Raw genomic sequence first — 22,991 nt, forward strand, 5'->3', positions numbered from 1 at the left:
GGGGGTGGACTAGATGACCCTAGTGTCCCTTCCAACTCTGGAGCGAGTTCTGCGAATCTATGTATTTATATCTTTGAAAAAAAGACACATGACGGCATTCCCACACACGCCTTGCCAAAAAAACAACACCATCATCACCACCACACCTAAACATTCCGCTTTGGGGCGTAACTAGAAAACCGAGCGAGGCTAGAATTCTGGGCTGAGCCTTAAGGGTCTTTAAACTTTCGAATTCCCCCAACGAGTAACTATTTTCATTCTGTGGTAGCAACATCCTTGGCAAGTCTGACAACGAACCGCCGAACTTCCCAGGCTTCACGTCATAGCGGGGAAAACAAAAACTGTGAGAAAGGAGAGAGGACCGAATGATTTCCTCGCAGCTTTTGCACTTCCCAGCGCGAAGAGGAGGCGGGCAGAGGTTCCTCTCGCGCGCCGCCGCAACCCCCTGAACCTCCCGCTCTCCCCCTTGACGGATTCCTCCCCTCGAGGCCCCGCCCCGCGGACTCTCGCGGCGGCGTTCTTGGAAGACTTAATCGCTCCCTGGAAGAGGCTCTTCTTGGAGCGCGCGGACGCTGCGCGCTGCGATGCTCTCGCCGCCCAGCCTTGGCCCGAGGCTCTTCGTGCTTTCTTCACTACTTGCCGGCGTCCTGAGTGAGTAGCTGGAGGGAAAGCGGGAGCCGCCACTCGACAGAGGGGATCCCCCCCCGCCGCCCCTTTGAGCCACTGGGAGCCAGCTAGGAGCGCCCACCATCCTGCCCGACTTCAAATGAGAGGCACGGAAACCTACACCCACACACATTTTTTTTTAATACACACACACACACACACACACACACACACACACACGCCCCACACTTCAGCCTTCAGGTGTTGTTGAGCTACAACTCCCATCATCCCTGACCACTGGTCCTAGTAGCTGGGGAGCATGGGAGTTGTAGTGCAACGACATCTGGGTATTCGAGTTTGAGAAAGGCACATATCTACACACACACACACACACACACACACACACACACACACACACACACTTTTCTGCACCTGTTTAAAAACATTCCTTTTTAGACAGACCTACCCAGCTGCTCAGAAAGTTGAGGTAATGTTAATCTGTTTTAGTATTTTAACTTTTGTACATTTTAAAGTAGGGTTGTAATTTTTTTCTTGCTTTTACTGTCCTTTGTAAACCCCTTTGGGGATTTTTACAATCAAGCAGTGTATAAATTTTATAGAATGAATAAATAAACACACACACACACACACACACATATGTGGTATAGTATTTCATCATATAGAATCATAGAATGGTAGGGTTGGGAGGAATCCCGAGGGTCATCTAGTCCAGCCTCCTGCAATGTGGGTATGGGGGGTGGGGAGAAAAGGTAGTATTTCATCATAGATGCCTGTTGTTTTAACTATATAATTGGTAACTGGATTTGAGTAAATCTTACTCGGCAGCATAAGTAGGAATGCCAAGCAGAAACTAACAAGTATTATTCTGAATGATGTTTGAATGAAGAAGCACATTTTTAATCTAGAATGGAATAGTTTATAGTTAATCCAGTCACTGATAGTATGAATGGAGGGGTGGGGTAGGGAGAAAGAGACCAAAACAACTTCCCAGCCAAGTGGATGTCAACCCTGTTTCTACCTTTTAACTCCCCTAATATTTCGTTCCTTTGTTTTTATTTGATATAATTTGCTGCACCCAAAGAACACTTTTGAAAGAAAGAAAGAAAGAAAGAAAGAAAGAAAGAAAATACCAAATCGTTTCATAGAACTTATATACTCATAGAACTTAAAGTCACCCTAACTGGAGTGGTACTTCTTGGTAGTATGCTTCTGAAGGTCAGCTGCTGGAAATTGCAGGAGGGGAGCTTGGCCATTGTGAGAACAGGATTCTGGACTAGGTGGATCACTGGCCTGGTGCAACAGGCTTTTTCTTAAGTTGTTTTGTATATGGTGCAACTCAGGAATAGGTGAAGTCCCATTGATTCTTGGCAGGACTGGGCCTTCTTAGAATGTGATATTTAAAGATGTATTGCATTTTCACCAAGTAATTGGTTCTAAAAACACAGTATCCAAATAATCAGCTTAATCAAAATAATCCGCTGTTTGTATGGATTGCATTTGTGTTGTAAACTGCTTTGAGAGCATGTTTGGCAGAAAAGTATGGTAGAAATGAAAAAAAACAACAACTGTCAGTAGTTTGTTGCTTAACTCTTGAAGCACGTCTAATTTGATGGGAATCAACTACCTCCCGCATTCCCCCCCAACCCCCCCCCCCCCACCACAACAAGCATAGGTATCAGGGCTGAAATAAGTGCTGGAAATCATGTTGACAATTTTGCTCTCCTTTCCTCTTGATTACTAGTGTTAGTGACCAAAAAAGAAAGCACATTCCTAAAGCAATTTCTACAATTTCACGTTGTTGTTGTTGTTGTTGTTGTTGTCGTTGTCGTTGTCATCATTAATTACGTGCCCTCTACCAACAGGTCCCAGGTTGGGTTACAATTTAAAATTCAAAATTTAAAACAGTTAAAACAGTTAACAATCAAAGGAATAGAGTGGGCCTCAAAGGTGGAGAGGTTCATATTCAGCTTTTAACTCCCAAGAGCTTCCCCTCTGCTGATCTTAACACCTGTGGGGTTCTGCAGGGAAGGTCTTTCAGGCTATGTGGCCTAAGTTATTTAGAGCTTAAAACACTAAAGTGAGTACTATAAATTGAACCCAGAAATGAACTGGCAGTCAATGCAGCTCTTTTAGAACAGGGCCTATATGAGGTGATGTTCAGAGGTTATTTTCATACAATCCAGTTTAAGGGAGTACATGGTTCTGGGGCAGTTAGCTTAGCACAGTATTTAAGTGTGCTCTGTACCATTCTGTTAAAAAAGACAGTGAATTATTATTATTATTATTATTATTATTATTATTATTATTATTATTATTATTTAAAATTACTCACCTTTTTTTACCAAGGTAATTCAAAGCAACTTTCAATATATGTACATACAAACACATACATTGAAACCAGCATAAAACAAAAGAAAAAATAAAGACTCGAAAGGAAAATCCTATTTTTAAAAAGGCAGGATTAAAACATTCCACCCACTCAAGGCCAAAGATAATTAAAAGGCAAAAGCCTGGTTAAAAATGATTTTATATAATATTGGTGCCAGAACATTCCACAAACAGGGAGTCACCACTGAAAAGGTTCATTCTCACATTGCCACCCTCCAGATCTTCCAGGTGACGAAAGCCAGGTCCAGGGTGGTTCATACAGGGAGAGGTAGTCTTTGAGGTATTGGGGTCCTGAACTACATAAGGCTTTAGGTCAAAAGCAGCACTTTGAATTGAGCTTGGAAACTAACTGGTAGCCAGTGTAGTCAGGCCAGGATTGGTGTTATGTGCTCAAGCCGTCTTGCCCTATTGAGCAATCTGACCACTGAATTCTGCACCAACTATGATTTCTGAATCACCTTCCATTGCAGTCCTATGTGCAGTGATCTAACGTAGACAACAGAAGATAGGCTGTCCCTGCCCAAATAAGAGTATAGTTGGGCCTCGGCCGCCATCTGAAGCTGATGGAGGGCACTCTGCATCACCAGGGCCACGACAGTGATGGATCCAGAAGTACTGCAAAACTACTACCTGCTTGTTTGGAGGGAATGTAATGCCATCAAGAGGAAGCTTCCCCCCATCCATCCAGTCTAGGGAACCACCCACAAACTGTGCCTCCATCTTATCTGGATTGAGCTTTGCTAAGCATGGGCATGAGACTGCTCAGCCGGAAATCAGCTTTTTATCAGAAAGCAGTGATAAGTTAATTGCTGAAAAAGCAGTTGCCTCTACAACAGCTGCCACAAAGAACTTGCAGGGACTTTTCAAGTGCCAGTGCTGTGTGAATATAAAATGGAAGAATGGTATAAAGAGGTGTGGGATATAGCTATTAATGATAAATTAACATGTGCTATTAAGGTAAGGTGGGGAATATACAAGAGAAATGGTTTTGATGAGATATGGAAGGTATTTGTAGAATTTGCACTGTTAAAAAGGAAAGGGGTCAGACCATCACATTTTTATTTTTATTTGTTTATTATTATTACTTTGTTAAAATTAGAAATAAATAAAATTAAATTTAAAAAACAGTTGCATCTACAACAGCTGCCACAAAGAACTTGCAGGGACTTTTCAAGGACCGGTGCTGTGTGCTGGTGGTGAGTTTAAATTATGGGAAGTATCCAACAAAATAGTTCCATTAGCCCAAGCATTTCTGTTTGCACGGTGTAGTGGAACACCCTCTCCTTTTCCTCTCCCTGTATGCTCCCTAAATATGCTCCAGAAAGGAAGAACCCCAAACTACTTTAGGAGGTGTGCAGGGAGAGAGAAAGGGGAAGTTATATTGCGGAACCAGAAGTCCTTCCGCTAGATGAGTGACTTCATTGGATACTGCCCATTGACTTAGAGATATTTTTGTTACTGCTGTATGTTTAGTCACATCCTTCCAATGATTCAGCATTGAAAGCTGAAGAAGAACTTTTATAACTGTTGAGGGGAAAGAGTATATGTAATTATGCATACTCAAGCACAGCCCGCTAGTGACATCATCATGTGATTTATATCCTTAAAGAATACTCCTTCAAAAGCTGTGAGAACAAAGTTCTGATATGCCTAATTTGGTGTATTGAAATTTGGCCAAGATGCCTAATGCTTGGATACTGTGTGAGAGAGAGAGCATGTAGAGTAGGGAAGAAGTGGCATTGAGACAGCGTTCTGGTTGGATACAAATGTTTGGCCAATATGAGTAACCTTGGCAATGGCCTCTTGTACGTCTGCAAAGCTGACAACACTCGTAAACACTTGGTGGTTAGGAGTGGCTATTTCCACTGTGATAATAGGATGCTGCACTAGATGTCTCACTGAGCTGATCCAGCAAGACGATTTTTAGATTCTTACAGCTTTTGCCAAATGCTGATCCCTGACCTTTGGCATGCCCTAGTATGCTCTGGAGGCTCCCCTATCCCTACAGACCTGATTTTGAGGGCATGCAGGGGGCTGGAGGTGACAGAAAAATAGAGTTAATTTTGATGTGCACATGGAAGCCTGTTGTGTAGGCAGAGCAGCACTGTTGGATAAATAAGGTTTGTGGTGAGCCCTGTGATGCTTGGCTGGTAACGCTGCAATCATATATGTTAGTGTAATGCTCTTGTCTTCACGTTTCTCCCAGCTGCAATAACAAAATTACTTATTAAAAAGCTCTGTGGCTTTTCTGTAAATATTGTGAGTACAGGAAACACGATTTTGCTAACTCTTGTTTTCTTTTCTTCTCCTCCCCCTCCCAGCTTTTTTAAAGTTCAATTTGCCAGCATCTTAAATGTGGGTTAAGTGTGGCATTGTGCCAACAGCTGGTTCCTGGGCACGCTGGTGGTTTGTCATTCTTGTCTCACCACAAGCTGATATGGCATTTTGCTGTCTGAGGCAAAGATCTGGCTAGCTTCCTACATTATTCCATGCCCAAAAGCTCACTGAACTAGCAGCTGATATTCAACAGGTTCCATCACAGCGCCGAGGGAAGTTGGTAGCCTTAGAGGGGCAGAGGCATACATAGGCAGTTCTTTCCTCCAACACTTTTAAGACTGTAAGCCCATTCCATCCCCAGGGCTGAAAGTGCGCACAGAATGGTCACCTGTATACAACGCAGCAGCAATTTTATTTATTTATCAAAAGTATTTATAATCCACCCTTCACCTAAAGGCCTCTTCAAAATCAAAAACTTCAAAATCAGACTTCACCATAAATCTAAAAAAAGCATAAAACAACCGAATACAAAATCCAAAACAAAGACTGAAAAGCAGCACCACCAACCAAAATACACAAATCCCTTGCACACTTTCCCCCTCCACAAGGACATAGGCAAAGAGCTGTATTGCCATCAAAATGAAAGCAATGTGGTGGTGAGACACACCTCAGAAGAGAGGGTAAAGCAGAGAACGTCCCACCATGGGCCCCTGAACCACAGTGCTTATTAGGCATGGGAACCGCCAGCAAGATTTCCCTGGCAGATCTGGAAACTATGGTAGGTCGGTATGGCCGCAGAATAACATGCGCACAAATGTAATGCTTGCTAAAGTGCATGTCCTGGGCTGGCTGCCATTCTGCCTGCTCACTCAAACAGAGGACTTTCCCAGCACTACTGCCTATGACATATTGGGAGGTGACCAGATGAGAAAACCGGCTAATCCTGCCCAACTCAGAAACAAGCAAGTTTCATTGCCAGTTCAGGAGATTGGAAAAAGCTAAATAAATGTAGGTATTGAGGGTGGGAACTAATAAAAACCACAGGAAGCAGCTACCTCACTTTGCCTAATAAAGGTCAGCTTTGCCTGATCTGTTTGGTTTTTTATTCTTACAGCTACTGCAGGCTAAAATAGAGAATTAAATTGGCTGAGAGTCTTGGGATAAATGACTCTATGTTAGTTCATTTCCCCTTTGCTAAATAGAGACTGTCTCAGGTTTGGGAAGATGGATGGATGAGATACTGGTTGTTAAAAGGTTTGTGCATTTAAGGTGTTTTATAAGCGCTTGGTCATCCTTGCAATATACATCTAAAACGAAATACAGTATTCTGCATGAAAGCTGAATGAAACTGAACAAGGTAATGATGTGTGTTTCTGCCATTTCTCAAGGTAAATCCATAGTAATATTTTTTGAATACAATACCAGCAATGCATTGATTTAACAGCAATATTTTCTGCCTATCATAGGTGATTGTGGCCCTCCACCAGTCATTCGTAATGGAGTCCCTCATAAGAATATTGAGGGCGCATCTTTCCCTCCAGGCTCAACGGTAATTTACAAGTGTCTGGGCAACTTTTTTAATGTCTATGGAAAAGTAGATGTTGTAACATGTCTTCCAGATTCGAAGTGGTCACACATAGAACAGTTTTGTGTGGGTAAGTGTTTATTTTTTTAATGTACCTATCCTTGACATATTGTTATGGGGGGGAGAGGGGGTTGTTTGTGGCTTTTTAAATGACTATTCGTTTTAGAATCAAGGGTGACATCTTGTTATGGGGGGGAGAGGGGGTTGTTTGTGGCTTTTTAAATGACTATTCGTTTTAGAATCAAGGGTGACATCTTGTTTAATTCATGTATTGATGGATTTTAAGCAAATGTTTTATATCCCATTCTACAGGTTCTCAGGGTGTCTTACAATTGCATTGCTGCTGCCATTTTCCCTGCCTCTGCCACCGATCGCTGCTGCTGTGGCAGACACAGTAGTGGCTCCCACTTTGGCTGTGCCAGCCTCAGCCACGCCGCAGCCTGGCTGGCAGGAGGCTTGCTTGGTCCACCACCAAGCTTGGTGAGCTGGGCTAGGCGCTTGGGCTTCTCCCAGTTGTGCACATGCACGATATCACAGGTGCGCATCGCACCCCGTGCAAGTGACATCACAGGCGTGCCCCACCCTTGTGATGTCACAGGTGCGTGGCACGGCACTGAGCCCCTCCAATATTGGGCCCAAAGTGGCTCCTCTTGTCACCCTCCCTCACTTTCAGGGAGGGAGGAAGTTAGGGTTATTTCCTGGACCTAAGTTAGTTGGATACAACCCCTTATTGTGTATGCCCTCCAAAATATTCCGCATGAGGTTTTGCCGGAGCAGATATGCCTAACATTATGAAATAATTAAACAGAATGTGATGTGCAGTCCTGGACTCTTTAAAAACCAGTTAAGCAGTGTCCAAGCTGTTCTCTGCAATCCACCTTACCGGAGGTTTTCTTTCCCCGATAATGATGGATGGAGGTTTCTTCAGAACATCTGAGGTTTGTTCTCTGACTTCCTCCTAATCAGAGAGTGGGGTTCGGCTGTCAGATTGCGACCTGACTGCCTTAAATAACTGCAGCTGAATATTATTATATTTTATGTAAAAAAAAAAATCAATAAAAATATATATTTTTAAAAAATTGGCTGGTAAAACCTCATTTTCCTAAAATTCAGCTAAAACTCCTTGGAGTGACTCTCAGCTCCTCATTGAAATGGCAGAGTAATACCAGCAGCCCACAATTGGCTCAGCAATCAGGAAGCAAAATGCCGACAGTGCCAGTTGCCTGCATTTGTCACGTAATGCAGTATTGCAATAAAAAGGTTCAAAAATCAAAAGGAAAAGTCTCTTTCTCTCTGAAACCCTTCCCAGCACATTTCCCCATTCTTTTGTCTGCTTTTGTTGCCAGGCAGTTGCATGAGCCCACCAAGGTCCGCATTTGCTCAAGTAAAGAAAGGGCAAAGGAAGGATTACTATATCGCCGACACCACTGTGGCCTATATCTGCCGCCAAGGTTACGACACTATCCCTGAAATAACTCCTGTTATTACTTGTCGTGAGAATTACACTTGGACAGAAATCCCAGCTTTTTGTAAAGGTCAGTATCTTGTTGCAGTTAACTTCAAGATCACACAGTTGAAATCTTGTTTTCATCTGTAATATGTTTAGAAGAGTATGATACTGTACTGCCGTACCTCAGAATTTGAACAGAATACATTCCAGAAGTCCGTTCAACTTCTGAAACGTTCAACTTCCAAAGTAAAGCTTCTGATTGGCTGCAGGAAGCTCCTTGATTTCCTGACCCTTGATAATCTTGGCGACCCTCCTCTGCAAACATTGCAGCTTGTCAGTGTCTTCCTTAAATGTTGGTGCCCCGAACCAGACACAGTACTCCAGGTGTGATCAGACTGTTACTTCTGTTGATGTAGCCAAGAATACCATGAGCTTTTTTTGCTGCTGCATCACACTGCTGACTCGTGTTAAGCTTGTGGTATACTAGATCCTAGATCTTTTCACATGTAATTTTCAATTAACCACAATATGCTCTGTAACAAGGACCCATAATGTAACCTTGACTATGGTTACTTTCAGCAAGGTAGGATAACCTGTAGTTGGTACAAGACACTGCAAACTGCAGGCCAGCTGTTGTGGTGGTGGAGTGTGTGAACCTGTTTGCTTCAGCATATTCATGCACCACTAAAGCATTGTTTACTGTCTTAATGTGATGTATGGATATAACCACATACTTGAAATACATTTAATTTGCTTTTGATTTGGTTGGAACAACAACAGCCTTTTAACAATAGCAATTCCATGATCTGTCAAGCAATTGAGTGTGCTTAAAGCCATTAATTTCAATGGACTTTTTATATCTAAAAGCCTTGTGTATTTTTTGTCACCCACCTCCAAACCCTGCATCAGCGTTCTTGTTAATTTCTTCTCACTTAAAGGGCAACTTTTCTAACACTGTAAGGGGCTGCTTCTTGAAAACATAGGCAGATCATAAGCTTACTTAGTTACCCTTTGAACCTGGGGCAGAATATTTGATGAATCAAATTGTCAATGAATGCCATATCCATATAATCCTAATATGCTAATTCTCACCTTTCTACAGGAAAATCATGTGGTGATCCAGGAAAACCAGAACATGGTGATGCTGTTATTCTAACTAATCTCCTGTATTTGGCAAAAGTAAATTTCACATGTGAAGATGGGTGCGTGTTCACTTGGCTCTGTTAGCGAGTCTTAATTAATACATAAAATTTAATGGGTGAATTCTGGAGAACAAATCTATAGTTTACCTTTTTTTAAAAAAAACCAACAACCAATAACCTAAGAGTTGAGGCAATCATTCCATTAGTACTTTCTTAAAATAAACTTCAGAAAAGGTAAGCACAGCTCTCTCCCATAAATGTTATGGTAGTAAGTATGATACGTTCCTATTTATTCTGAGAGGACGAAGTTTTTCCTCAGTAAACTGGAATAAGCAAACCAAATGTGGTGCATTGCAAAATAAACCAGCTCTGAACTTCCTTGTCAACTATTTCACAAAGGACCTCGCAAGAAGAATGCAATAAAATACATTCCACAAGTGTTGAATATGCTACATTCTTCAAGTGGAAAGTAATGCTCTTCTCTACCCACTTTTTAAAAAGTTGCTATTCTGAAGAATTTAGGTACCTAGAGTTTGAGATAGACCAAAGAGAAACTGTTTGTTAATCTAACAGAGTTAAGGGTTCTTGGCCCTGCCTTATTCTTGTGTTGGGTTTATTTTGCAAATTTATTATCAGATGATTAATGCTAAATTGTATAGGATTTACTGTATGATATTTTTTTACATATCATTACTTGACAGAGACAGCATCAGGTTTTGGGAGACCTTCAGCCAACTTTAATAGGTCTCGTAACTGTCCAGGAGTGGCAGAGCATTGCCTGATGATACAGAGGGTAGCAGAGGGAAGCAGGATATCAGAAGCACTTGCTCTGTGATTTGGAATTCTGTGATGAACCATGCATGGGCCCATTTGCACTGTCCATCTAAAGCAGTGTAAGTCCTGGAAACCATGGTTTGTTAAGGATTCTGAGCATTGTTAGGAGACCCCTTTCAAAGAGCTACAATTCTCAGAGTGGTTTAATAATCAATTCCTCTTCCTTCGGGAACTGTAGCTCACAATAACGTTTATAAACAAAGATGGTAGAACCTTCATTTTTGGGGAATAATAGGGAAAAAAACATTTAAACTGCAATGCAGAGACAATAAAAATCTCTCTGTTAGGATGCACAGCTAACTTCTTTGATATTGGTAAAGTGCATGCTTCAAAATTATGAGAAACTGTTTGTTAATCTAACAGAGTTAAGGGTTCTTGGCCCTGCCTTATTCTTGTGTTGGGTTTATTTTGCAAATTTATTATCAGATGATTAATGCTAAATTGTATAGGATTTACTGTATGATATTTTTTTACATATCATTACTTGACAGAGACAGCATCAGGTTTTGGGAGACCTTCAGCCAACTTTAATAGGTCTCGTAACTGTCCAGGAGTGGCAGAGCATTGCCTGATGATACAGAGGGTAGCAGAGGGAAGCAGGATATCAGAAGCACTTGCTCTGTGATTTGGAATTCTGTGATGAACCATGCATGGGCCCATTTGCACTGTCCATCTAAAGCAGTGTAAGTCCTGGAAACCATGGTTTGTTAAGGATTCTGAGCATTGTTAGGAGACCCCTTTCAAAGAGCTACAATTCTCAGAGTGGTTTAATAATCAATTCCTCTTCCTTCGGGAACTGTAGCTCACAATAACGTTTATAAACAAAGATGGTAGAACCTTCATTTTTGGGGAATAATAGGGAAAAAAACATTTAAACTGCAATGCAGAGACAATAAAAATCTCTCTGTTAGGATGCACAGCTAACTTCTTTGATATTGGTAAAGTGCATGCTTCAAAATTATGAGTTATTAAAGGGACCGCTGAAGAATTATGTATAAAGGTGCACCTTGTACTTTTCCTTTTATTTAGGTACACATTAAATGGATCACCTACTACTCAGTGTCAGTGGAAGAAAGATCATGTTGAATGGAGCGAGAAGCCTCCAGAATGTCAACGTAAGATTCTCTTGTGACAGATACCAGATTACAGTGGTACCCCACAAGACGAATGCCTCGCTAAACAAAAAACGCGCAAGACGAAAGGGTTTTCCGATTTTTTAGCCACTTCGCAAGACGAATTTCCCTATGGGCTTACTTCGCAAGACAAAATTTTTTTTGAGTTCTTGCAAGTTTTTTCCTTTTTCTTAAAGCCGCTAAGCCGCTTATCCGCTAATTGTCGCTTATCCGCTAAGCCGCTAAGCCGTTAATAGCCGCTAAGCCGCTTATCCGCTAATTGCCGCTTATCCGCTAAGCCGCTTCGCAAGACGAAAAAACCTGCAAGACGAAGAAACTCACAGAACAAATTAATTTCGTCTTGCGGGGCACCACTGTAATTAGGACTGACCACCTTATATTGAGCCACCTAACAGCAACTAAAGTCTCCAAGGGGAGCCAAGGAAAAGCCATTATTCTTCATAGAAAAAAATGCCAATAGACTCTCATATCTGCAGTAAGAATATGAGGATGCCAGGAGGTATTGCAGAGGGAAACCCTTCTAGCTGGCATGCTCATCTTCTTTGGTACAGATTTGTTGTTTATGTATATGGCGTGTGTCTGTATATGCTTGATAACCACAGAGAGTTTTAATTGCATCACTCATGTCATAGGCCATAGAAACTGACAGCCCTCTGTTACACTAGATTAAGGAGTAGCAAAAGCTTTAAATTGTAATGTTTTATAAGAGCGAGAACTAAATATGCCTGTATGTGCCTCTTATACAGGGCTAATTGAGAAACCCTCAGAAGATGGTACAAACACAACAGGTTAGAAACAAATTATTTAATTGCAATAGCTTGTGTGGTCAACACAGAATTTTTTAATTAGGTTTTATTGGGATTATGTTGTTATTTTTGCTTTTTCTGCAGTTTGTTCTAAAAGCTGTTAATTCATTTGAGAGTTTTGATTATTACCATTTAAAGCAAAAACTTTAAATCCATCTGCATGTGCCTCTTATACAGGGCAAGCTGTGCCACCATCAGGAGGCAGTGCTACAAATGCTACAGGTTGGAAAACTTTTTTTTCATTTCAATAGCTAGCATTGTAATCGCTTGTGGTACTAGTGGTTAATTCAGAGCTTTTATTAGGATTTCAGAATGTTCTGTTCTTTTTGTCTTGTCCTGCAATGTAATTATTTGAATACCTGTTAACTCCTTGGAGAACTTTGATTTTTACCGTGTCCATAGTGTTGGTATCTGATCTGTCTGTCTATCTATCTATCTATCAGATTTAGCATAGTGCGCCCTACAAACCAGCTCAATATGTGGCTTGTTGCTCAGAAACAAAAAAGAAGCTGTAATGAGGGTTCAAGCATAGGCTAAGCCTTTATACAGAGGTGTACCTAGGGTCCCTTGCAGCATTGGCGTCCATCCCCAACAGAAACACTTTACAGCTATAGCCACATTAGAAACTACTACATTTTACACAACCCAAGTACTCAAAGCATCCAGAGTGAGGGGAGAAGGGTGAAAAAAATCTCATGCCTTTGTGCCGCAGTGTGAGAAGGATGGGAAGCTTCTTCTGCATTTGATCTTGCTGCAACAGCGGTGTCTAGGTCTCTTAGAATTTCTGTGCGATGCTGGGCATGAGGCTGCTAGTTGTTAATAATCATGTGATATTGTTTGATTTATTGTTTTCGGTTTTTATTAACCTGTCTATTTAATGTCTATTGCGTGCAGCCCTGGGACCCTTGGGTGAATGGTGGAATATAAATTAAATAAAGTAGAAGGCTGAGTTTTACTTTTGGATTCCTCTTAAGAGCTTGATTATGCAACGAGGGCTTTTCTTTTCCTTTTTTAATTTTTTTAAAAGGAGTGGAAGAGTATTTACACAGCTAGTGAGATTACCTTTTCCCACCATTGGTGATGAATGTAAAGGTATGTAGGGTGCAAGAGAGATTTCATTTGGGTGCTAATGCATTTACCAGTGGGTGGCATATGGCTTCATGCATGGTGCTTTTTCTCCTCAGGGTTCAGCATTGCAAAATAATAGGGCTTTGGGTGATTTGACTATATTAGGAACCAAGTGGAAAGTAGTGCATGTGTATATTCTCAAGATCTCAGGTCTGCTGAATAAAGTATGGAGCTACTCTTCCAGCCTAGATTAATAAAGGCCAAGTGTACACCACAACTTTGTCTTGGTGACTAACCCTCTGCTTAGTATACCTTCTGGAGCAAAATGAAGGCTTTGGAGTCAAGGTGGTAGGGAAATAATTTGAAATCATAGTATTTTAGTTGCTTTTGTGACTTGTATCGTATATTATTAGGAGTATTTATTCATGTTTCCCATTTGCTACCCTCTTTGCTAAAATTCTTCCACACATCTTTGAATCTACTAGAGTGAAGTTCTTGAGATGAATTAACTAGACTACTGAACATAGATTAAGGTTTTGATGTGTAGTTCACTGGTGTATTCAATGTGTAGTGCTATGTATAATGATTGGGGAACTGCACCTGGTGTTTGGATGCAGTGTTAGGGAATATCCATACTCAATGCCTCATAAGTTTTCAAAATCTGAGGTTTCGTCTACATGTTATTTGGTTCCAATGTGGTTGGTTGGCTGCCCTTGCACAGTGTTCCAATGATAGAAGCAATAATGTGCATTGATTTTGGGGTTTCTTTTACATTGTTTCCTTTACATTGACATATCAGTGAAAGTGGTTTCAAATACAAGCTTTATACCTGTGATCGTATTGTTCAGAGGCTGAAATCAGATTTGATCTGTTGCTGTAGCTGCATACTAATTTCATTTCCAGCTTATCGTACTTTGTAGTAAGGCTGTGTTACCAAGCACTTTGATACACTTGTTTTCTGTGTTTGCATTTGTGTGTGTGTGTGTACGTGTGTGTACTACACCAGAGAACGCAACTGGCACATCATTAAATATATTAAAATGTTTTTGGAAGGACAATCTATTGAGGCACTACAGAGAGTGGTTTTAAAGAGAGATCAATGGTGATACATGCTCCTTAGTCTGGAATGGAGATTAAATTGGGCTTCTCCATGTGCAGACACCAGATCCTCTGATAAACTCCTGCAATCCTTGTTCTCCCCGGTAACAATCTCTCTCTCTCTCTCTCTCTCTCTCTCTCTCTCTCTCTCTCTCTCTCTCTCTCTGTGTGTGTGTGTGTGTGTGTTTGTGTTTGTATATATTACTATATACATAAAAATGGAACACTGTCATCATGGTGTGGCTTATGCCAAAAGGAGGAGGAGAAGGTTAGACAAACCTCTCTCTGGAGTGCCCTCCCCAATTAAACCCACCTGCGGTGAGGTTTAATGGAGAAGGGAGGCATGTCAGATACTGGTTTGCAAAATGGTTCTCTGAAGCGCCTCCTTTAAAAGGGGGTGGGGCTTAGAGTGAGGGACGGGCACACTATGAGGGTATAAGCAAGGGGGTTGGTCAGGTGTGGGGGAAGTGGGGTTGGCAAAGGGTTTGAGTGAGCAGAGGCGGCAACCGAGAGAGAGAGAGGGAGAGAGAGAGAGAGAGAGTATGTGTGTATATGTATATAAGATCTTGTATATAAGATCTATATTATATGTGTGTGTATTCTCTCTAAAGCGACACTGCCCATGTCTACTGCTTTGAATCAGTAAGTCAGGATCAGCTTATAGCAGATTTGGTCCTATAATGAATGATATCTCCTTAAGTAACATGTCCCTGCATTACCCATGGCCTTTGAAAAACATTTCTTTTTTATTTTATTTTATTTTAAGGACCACAACTTCGAACTCTACTTTATATTTGTAAGTTATCTTATTATGCATTTGTTTGACTCTAATCAGGCATTTCTTTAACTATGATTGAAATACTTTACAAATAGTACTGTAAGTTATTATGTGTTCCTCTGATTTTCTTTTCCCACTAGTGTGAGAAAGTGAAACATTACTGAATAGTGCAGTATGAACACACTGTTTCATAAGAGGAAAATCCATAACAAGGAGTCATATGGTAGCCACCGCCAAGAAATTATGTGGATACTCCCTCCCTCTCCCAAATTATGTGGCTATTGCGCCATAGTGAAATGGCATCTGAATGTAGTCACTCAAGAATGTGGAGTAAGACCAAGGCAACATAGAAGCCAACTGCTAGGGGCCATGGGAGTTTCGGCCCCCACAATAAAATATTTGATGGGGCCAGGCCCCTGCAAAGTTGATGTCAATTCCCATTCAAATGGTGTGTGCGCGCACTGCATCATGTGATCAGTTATGCAGGGCAAGGCTTGCCTGGGCCCCCACAATATATTATTCAAGTTGGCACCCCTGCAAGGCCATGGTTCCCTCAAAATGTCGATGAGCTGCATCCCTTACCATTGGCAATGGTGGCTGGGGTTGATGGAAGCCAGAGTCCAATAAGATCTGGAGGGCATCACCTTGACTATCCCGATATAGAATCTCAGACTTTTCATAATATCACAGTGAACAATTTACATTTGTAGCGAAAATCTGTGGATCTATATAGTGAATGCATACACACAAATGCTTTCATCTCTGTAGGGGCTTGAATTGAAAGCAAAGTGTAAACTTTGCCACTTAGTAATGATAATATTCTGGTTATTTTCCTTTTCAATATTATTGTTTTCTATTTAGATTAGGGACTGGGCATTCTAGGTTTGTCCCCACCTTTTTAACAGAGGATAAGTTTGTATGGGACATGGGTGGCGCTGTGGGTTAAACCACAGAACCTAGGGCTTGCTGATCAAAAGGTTGGCAGTTCGAATCCCCACAACGGGGTGAGCTCCCGTTGCTTGGTCCCTGCTCCTGCCAACCTAGCAGTTTGAAAGCACATCAAAGTGCAAGTAGATAAATAGGTACTGCTCTGGCGGGAAGGTAAATGGCATTTCCGTGCACTGCTCTGGTTCATGACCCAGAAGCTGTATGCCAGCTTCCTCAGCCAGTAAAGCGAGATGAGCACCGCAACCCCAGAGTCTGCGACTAGACCTAATGGTCAGGGGCCCCTTTACCTTTACCTTTAATTTTGTATGTACTATTAAACCATGGTTTAGCATTACAAGGACAAGCTGCAGTGAGCCCAGGCTTGCATGCTCCTCCTCCCCAATTTGTTGCCTGAGATTAGTGCTGCTAATTAAATTAGTGCTATATAGCACTTGCATTGTGGTAATACTTCTTTTATAGTTTCCATCACCTTCTTTTCTCCCCCATCTCTCAGCACTTCTGGTTGTGGCATTTCTTCTTATTCTTGGAATTTTTTTCCTAAAGAAAGTTTTTGAAAAGAGAAGAAGGTAAGCGGGTCATAAATTCTTGTTTAGCACAATATTCATATCCAACCCATTGCCAGTTTCTTCTCTGTAGCACCTTTGTTCAGTCATGTCTTGTGTCAGGGTCACACCTGGGGAGGGATGGTGTGTACAACAAAACAAAAATTGACTCCCCCCTTCTTCTGAGCATCCTTACTGTTTCTAGACCTGATGCAGCAAGTGGTCCAAGCTCTTTGCCTTGCTTACCAGGCTCTGGGATGCTTTGTGAAATCTTGTGGGGCCATCTGAGTTTTCACAAGAACTCACAAGACTCTCCCGGAGCCCAGTAAGCAAGTCTGAGAGCTTAAAAGCTCTTTCCGCACCAGGAAAACTATGCACAAAAGGAGCTTTTAAGCTCTGCCTTTCATGCATTTGATTTGTTTTATTTCAACTGGCCGTCCTTCAACCACGTAAAGCTGAAATCACACATGTCAAATGCCTGGGAGTTGCAATCGTACTTTTTTTTATCTGTTCTTATGCATTTGTAGACGCTTTAGGGTTTCTTCTTCTTACAAGCATGTAGAAAGCAGGGGGTGGAGAACAGCTTGTAGCCACTCATTGTAATAGTATTCTTAAATCCAACATACTGTACGGGATACATTGGAATACATTGCCTGACCTAGATATGAGAATAACTCATCCTCTGCAAAAAATAGTGTTTACACAACACAGCAGAGAGGTACGTATTTGAAACCTGGCAAATAAAAGGTTAGGCTGAAATCTAAACACCTTATTTAGGGAGTAAGGACCACTGCCGATTGTGAAACTTTCTTCTGAGTAAGCATGTATAGCGCTGTGCTCTTAGTCATTCTTCTTTTTTATATGCCTGCCTCTTTCTTTTGCTTGTTCAGCCACTTGAATCAAGGAACTTTAAACCATGCAGTCTTATGAAATATGGTCTGCAGAAATAGGAAACAGCACAGCTGACTTTAGCATCAAAAGGTATTATTTTAAAAGTCATTTTAATGTTGAAAATTAAATTAAGTAGCAGTTGTGACTTTGGGAGGGAGAAGGGATTCTCTTTGTTCTCCTGACTCTGGAATCATACATGCTCCTGTACCTCTACCCTTCCCAAAATAGTTATGGGGATTACAGTACAGTATATCTATGCTGCCTTTATACTGGGCAAGCTGGCTGATTGTCATGCAGATTTTCACAAAGAGATATGATTGCTTAACATAGGAGGGACGGGTGGCTGAGCAAAGAAGCTTGAAGAGCATAAATTTTTTACACACATTTTCTTGCATGGCGAGTTTTCGTTTGATAACATTTCAAGCCTCCTGGAGAAGACATTCATAGAATAAATCAAGTCAAGTTCATTAATAGTCCACATATCTTAAAATAACAAATATTTGATTTCATTCAGCTGAGTTTATTTCATTTAAAAGAAACTAAAATATATATAAGAAAGCACAATAAAAGTATATTTTTAAAAGATTGGGACAAAATTGAAACCAGTGCCTCTTAATAGTTATGTAAAAAGTTGTTCCCAGATATTTGTAACTTGATATACAGACTTCACAACTGATTTAGGGTGCTTCCAGATAGGGCTTGCCGATTGGAAGGTCGGCAGTTCAAATCCCTGCAACGGAATGAGCTCCCATTGTTCTGTCCCATCTCCTGCCAATCTAGCAGTTCGAAAGCATGCCAGTGCATGTAGATAAATAGGTACCACTGTGGCAGGAAGGTAAATGGCCTTTCCATGTACTCTGGTTTCCGTCACGGTGTTCCGTTGTGCCAGAAGCAGTTTAGTCATGCTGGTCACATGACCCAGAAAGGTGTCTGTGGACAAAGGCAGCTCCCTTGGCCTGAAAGTGAGATGAGCGCCACAACCCCATAGTCAACCTTTGACTGAACTTAACCATCCAGGGGTCCTTTACCTTTTACCTTACCTAATATTGTAAAACTGGTCGTGAGATAGCACAAATGGGTTACTGTACTAAAAAAAGTAATCCTTTTTTTCCTGGAAGGGCTAATCCAGGCTAAATGGAGGGAAATGTGTTCTAGCTAGCATTTTTTTTGCCAACCACTAGAAGCACAGAGTTACCTAAGTGTGTTAGATATGACCATTGTTGAATGAATAAATCCCGGTTTCCTCCTATAGAGGGCACATGCTATCTTTAATGTTCTCTAATTGTACTGCTTTTTAAATATGAGGAACTTAATGTTTCCGTTGGTGCAGCCTGTTTCAGCGAAAAGAAAAGAAAACTTGTTGCCACATAAATAACACATTTTTCGCACGAGCCTGTTTACATTAAACCTGTTTCTTTGGTGATATAAAAAATTTCTATAGTTGCAGGTTATACATTTATTTACAGAATGCTTTAAAAGACCAAGGCTGAATGCACAATCTCCTGTTTGTAGCAAAAAAAATATGTTTTTTTCAATCCGAAATCATTCATACTTGTCCTCATAATGTTTTCACTCTAATAATAATAATAATAATAATAATAATAATAATAATAATAATTTATTATTTATACCCCGCCCATCTGGCTGGGCCTCCCCAGCCACTCTGGGCGGCTTCCATAAAAACCAAAAATACAGTAAAATATCACACGTTAAAAACTTCCCTGAACAGGGCTGCCTTAAGATGTCTTCTGAATGTCAGGTAGTTGTTTATCTCTTTGACATCTGCTGGAAGGGCGTTCCACAGGGCGGGTGCCACTACCGAGAAGGCCCTCTGCCTGGTTCCCTGTAGCTTTGCTTCTCGCAATGAGGGAACCGCCAGAAGGCCCTCGGCGCTGGACCTCAGTGTCCGGGCAGAATGATGGGGGTGGAGACGCTCCTTCAGGTATACTGGACCGAGGCCGTTTAGGGCTTTAAAGGTCAGCACCAACACTTTGAATTGTGCTCGGAAACGTACTGGGAGCCAATGTAGGTCTTTCAAGACCGGTGTTATATGGTCTCGGCGGCCGCCCCCAGTCACCAGTCTAGCTGCTGCATTCTGGATTAGTTGTAGTTTCCGAGTCACCTTCAAAGGTAGCCCCACGTAGAGCGCATTGCAGTAGTCCAAGCGGGAGATAACCAGAGCATGCACCACTCTGGCGAGACAGTCCGCAAGCAGATAGGGTCTCAGCCTACGTACCAGATGGAGCTGGTAAACAGCTGCCCTGGACACAGATTTGACCTGTGCCTCCATGGACAGCTGTGAGTCCAAAATGACTCCCAGGCTGCGCACCTGGTCCTTCAGGGGCACAGTTACCCCATTCAGGACCAGGGAATCCTCCACACCTGCCCGCCTCCTGTCCCCCAGAAACAGTACTTCTGTCTTGTCAGGATTCAACCTCAATCTGTTAGCCGCCATCCATCCTCCAACCGCCTTCAGACACTCACACAGGACCTTCACCGCCCTCACTGGTTCTGATTTAAAAGAGAGGTAGAGCTGGGTATCATCCGCATACTGATGAACACCCAGCCCAAACCTCCTGATGATCTCTCCCAGCGGCTGCATGTAAATGTTGAAAAGCATGGGGGAGAGGACAGAACCCTGAGGCACCCCACAAGTGAGAGCCCAGGGGTCTGAACACTCATCCCCCACCACCACTTTCTGAACACGGCCCAGGAGGAAGGAGCGGAACCACTGTATGACAGTGCCCCCAGCTCCCAGCCCCTCAAGACGGTCCAGAAGGATGTTATGGTCGATGGTATCAAACGCCGCTGAGAGATCCAGCAGAACTAGGAAACAGCTCTCACCTTTGTCCCTAGCCCGCCGGAGATCATCAACCAGTGCGACCAAGGCAGTTTCAGTCCCATGATGAGGCCTGAATCGCGACTGGAAGGGATCCAAATGGTCCGCTTCTTCCAGGCGTGCCTGGAGTTGTTCGGCAACCGCTCGCTCAATCACCTTGCCCAAGAATGGAAGATTTGAGACTGGGCGATAGTTGGCCATCATGGCCGCATCTAAAGATGGTTTTTTAAGAAGTGGTTTAATAACCGCCTCTTTCAGCGGGTCTGGGAAGGCTCCCTCACGGAGGGAAGCATTCACCACCCCACGAAGCCCATCGCCCAGTCCTTCCCGGCTAGCTTTTATAAGCCAGGATGGGCAAGGATCCAGGAGACAGGTGGTTGGTTTCACTCGTCCAAGCAGCCTGTCCACATCCTCGGAGGTAACAGATTGGAATTGATCCCACTCAACTTGACTAGACAGAACTCTAGCACTCTCCCGCCCCGGCCCTGCTCCCACGGTGGAGTCTACTTCTTCCCGAATCTGAGCGATTTTATCTGCAAAAAACTTTGCAAAATCATTGCAGGAGAACATGTGGCCCGTACTGGGCCCCGATGTTGCAGGTGGTTCCGCTAAATTGTGAACCACCTGAAAAAGTCTCCTGCTGCTGTTTTCTGCAGATGCAATAGAGGCGGCGAAGAAATTCTTCTTCGCCGTCGCTATCGCCACTTGGTAGGCTCGACGTTGAGCTCTAACCTGTGTCCGGTCAGATTCGGAATGAGTTATCCGCCACCGGCGCTCTAGCCGTCTCAACGATTGTTTCATTGCCCTCAGATCCATGGAAAACCACGGGGCTGTCCGGGCTCCATGCAATCGGAGAGGGCGCTTCGGAGCCAAACAGTCAATAGCCCTGGTTAACTCCACATTCCAGCGGGCCACCAGGGAATCAGCTGAAAGGCCATCAACATGGGATAAAGAATCCCCTACCACTCTCTGGAAACCATTTGGATCCATTAAGTGGCGGGGGCGGACCATCCGAATTGGTCCCACCTCCCTGCAGAGGGGATGGGTCGCAGAGAAGTCCAGTTGCACCAGGAAGTGATCTGACCATGGCACTTCTTTCGTTTCGCTTTTACTTAGTGTCAGATCACCAACATCCATAGAGGTAAACACCAGGTCCAAGGCATGTCCGCAGCTATGGGTTGGGCCAGACTTATTCAGGGACAGCCCCATGGAGGCCATGCTTTCCACGAAGTCCCGAGCGGCCCCTTGTAAGGTCGTGTCGGCATGGATGTTAAAATCCCCTAGGACGACCAAGCTAGGTGTCTCCAGGAGAACATCCGCCACGACCTGAAGCAGCTCGGGCAGGGAATCCTTGGTGCAGCGGGGAGGTCGGTACACCAAAAGGAATCCTGTACTGCCCCTATTGCCCAACTTCCAGAACATGCACTCGGAAAACTGGGTCTTCCCAATAGGACGCCTGGTGCAAACTAATGACTTCCTAAAAATCACTGCAACCCCCCCTCCCCGCCCACATGACCTGGGTTGCTGTGCGTAAGAGAAACCTGGTGGACAAGCAGCGGCAAGGACAGGCCCATCTGCTTCATCCAACCAAGTCTCTGTTACACATGCCAGGTCAAGTCCTCCATCCATGATCAAGTCATGGATGGCAGTGGTCTTATGAATCATTGACCTGGCATTGCACAGCAGCACCTTCAGGTCATGTGGGTATCCCTTGCTGATTCTAGTATCCATCCGGTCAGGACCAGACCCGGAGGCAGGAATAGTCCTCAGACAACGACTAAACCTGCCCCCTCTGTAATGACGTGGTCTAGTCTTAGCGTAACTCCTCCTCCTACCCGTGATCACTGAGATCGGTTGTCCCAGTGCATCCCCCCCTGTGGAACATGCCCCAGCCATTTTGTGGGCTGGGGCCCACTCCCCGGCAGCCCTGACCCCTCCCCCTAAGAACAAAATAACACCTTAAACAAACAAACAAAACCAATAAAACAATACAAACAAACAAAAAATAATAATGTAAAAATTACAAAAACATCAAAATAAAAATAAAAAAATTCCCCAAGCCCAACCAAACATCAATCCCACCCCCACCCACCACATACAAAAAATCCAAAAGAAAAATTTTAAAAACATTTTAAAAACACTCTAAAAACACTCTGTGCCCCCCTGGCAGTAACAACTGTCCTGGTGAGGCCTGTCAGGCCCTGCCCTGGGCCAGGTGGTAAGTGGCAAGAGCAGGGCCCTCAGGCACTCACACAGGGGAGTCCTCCTGGGCAGCAGGCAGCAAGCAGCACGCAGTCCTTATGAGGCCCCAGGCCCCGCCCCAGGCCAGATGGTAAGTGGCAAGAGCAGGGCCCTCAGGCACTCACACAGGGGAGTCCTCCTGGGCAGCAGGCAGCAAGCCGCACGCAGTCCTTATGAGGCCCCAGGCCCCGCCCCAGGCCAGATGGTAAGTGGCAAGAGCAGGGCCCTCAGGCACTCACACAGGGGAGTCCTCCTGGGCAGCAGGCAGCAAGCAGCACGCAGTCCTTATGAGGCTTCAGGCCCCGCCCCCGGCCAGATGGTAAGTGGCAGGAAGGAGCAGGGCC

The 22,991-nt window shown here is 43.3% G+C and overlaps 1 protein-coding gene across 9 annotated transcripts in view; it reads left to right on the plus strand.

Annotated features, from left to right (window-relative positions):
- Positions 1 to 451: 451 nt before the first annotated feature.
- The window catches only part of LOC128416142 (complement decay-accelerating factor-like), a 56,326-nt gene continuing 33,786 nt past the window's right edge, over positions 452 to 22,991 (plus strand). For 3 of the 9 annotated variants that reach the window (XM_053393395.1, XM_053393400.1, XM_053393402.1), the window contains exons 1-7: positions 454 to 651; positions 6,759 to 6,947; positions 8,224 to 8,412; positions 9,430 to 9,529; positions 11,333 to 11,418; positions 12,183 to 12,224; positions 12,420 to 12,464. In XM_053393395.1, coding sequence (XP_053249370.1) covers positions 585 to 651; positions 6,759 to 6,947; positions 8,224 to 8,412; positions 9,430 to 9,529; positions 11,333 to 11,418; positions 12,183 to 12,224; positions 12,420 to 12,464 — 718 coding nt within the window. In that variant the 5' untranslated portion in view covers positions 454 to 584. Of the gene's footprint in view, positions 652 to 6,758; positions 6,948 to 8,223; positions 8,413 to 9,429; positions 9,530 to 11,332; positions 11,419 to 12,182; positions 12,225 to 12,419; positions 12,465 to 22,991 lie in introns of those variants that run through there. The other 6 variants (XM_053393396.1, XM_053393399.1, XM_053393398.1 and 3 more) reach the window with 5 other exon arrangements.

The sequence above is a fragment of the Podarcis raffonei genome, chromosome 6 (assembly GCF_027172205.1).
Source record: "Podarcis raffonei isolate rPodRaf1 chromosome 6, rPodRaf1.pri, whole genome shotgun sequence".
NCBI lineage: Eukaryota > Metazoa > Chordata > Lepidosauria > Squamata > Lacertidae > Podarcis > Podarcis raffonei.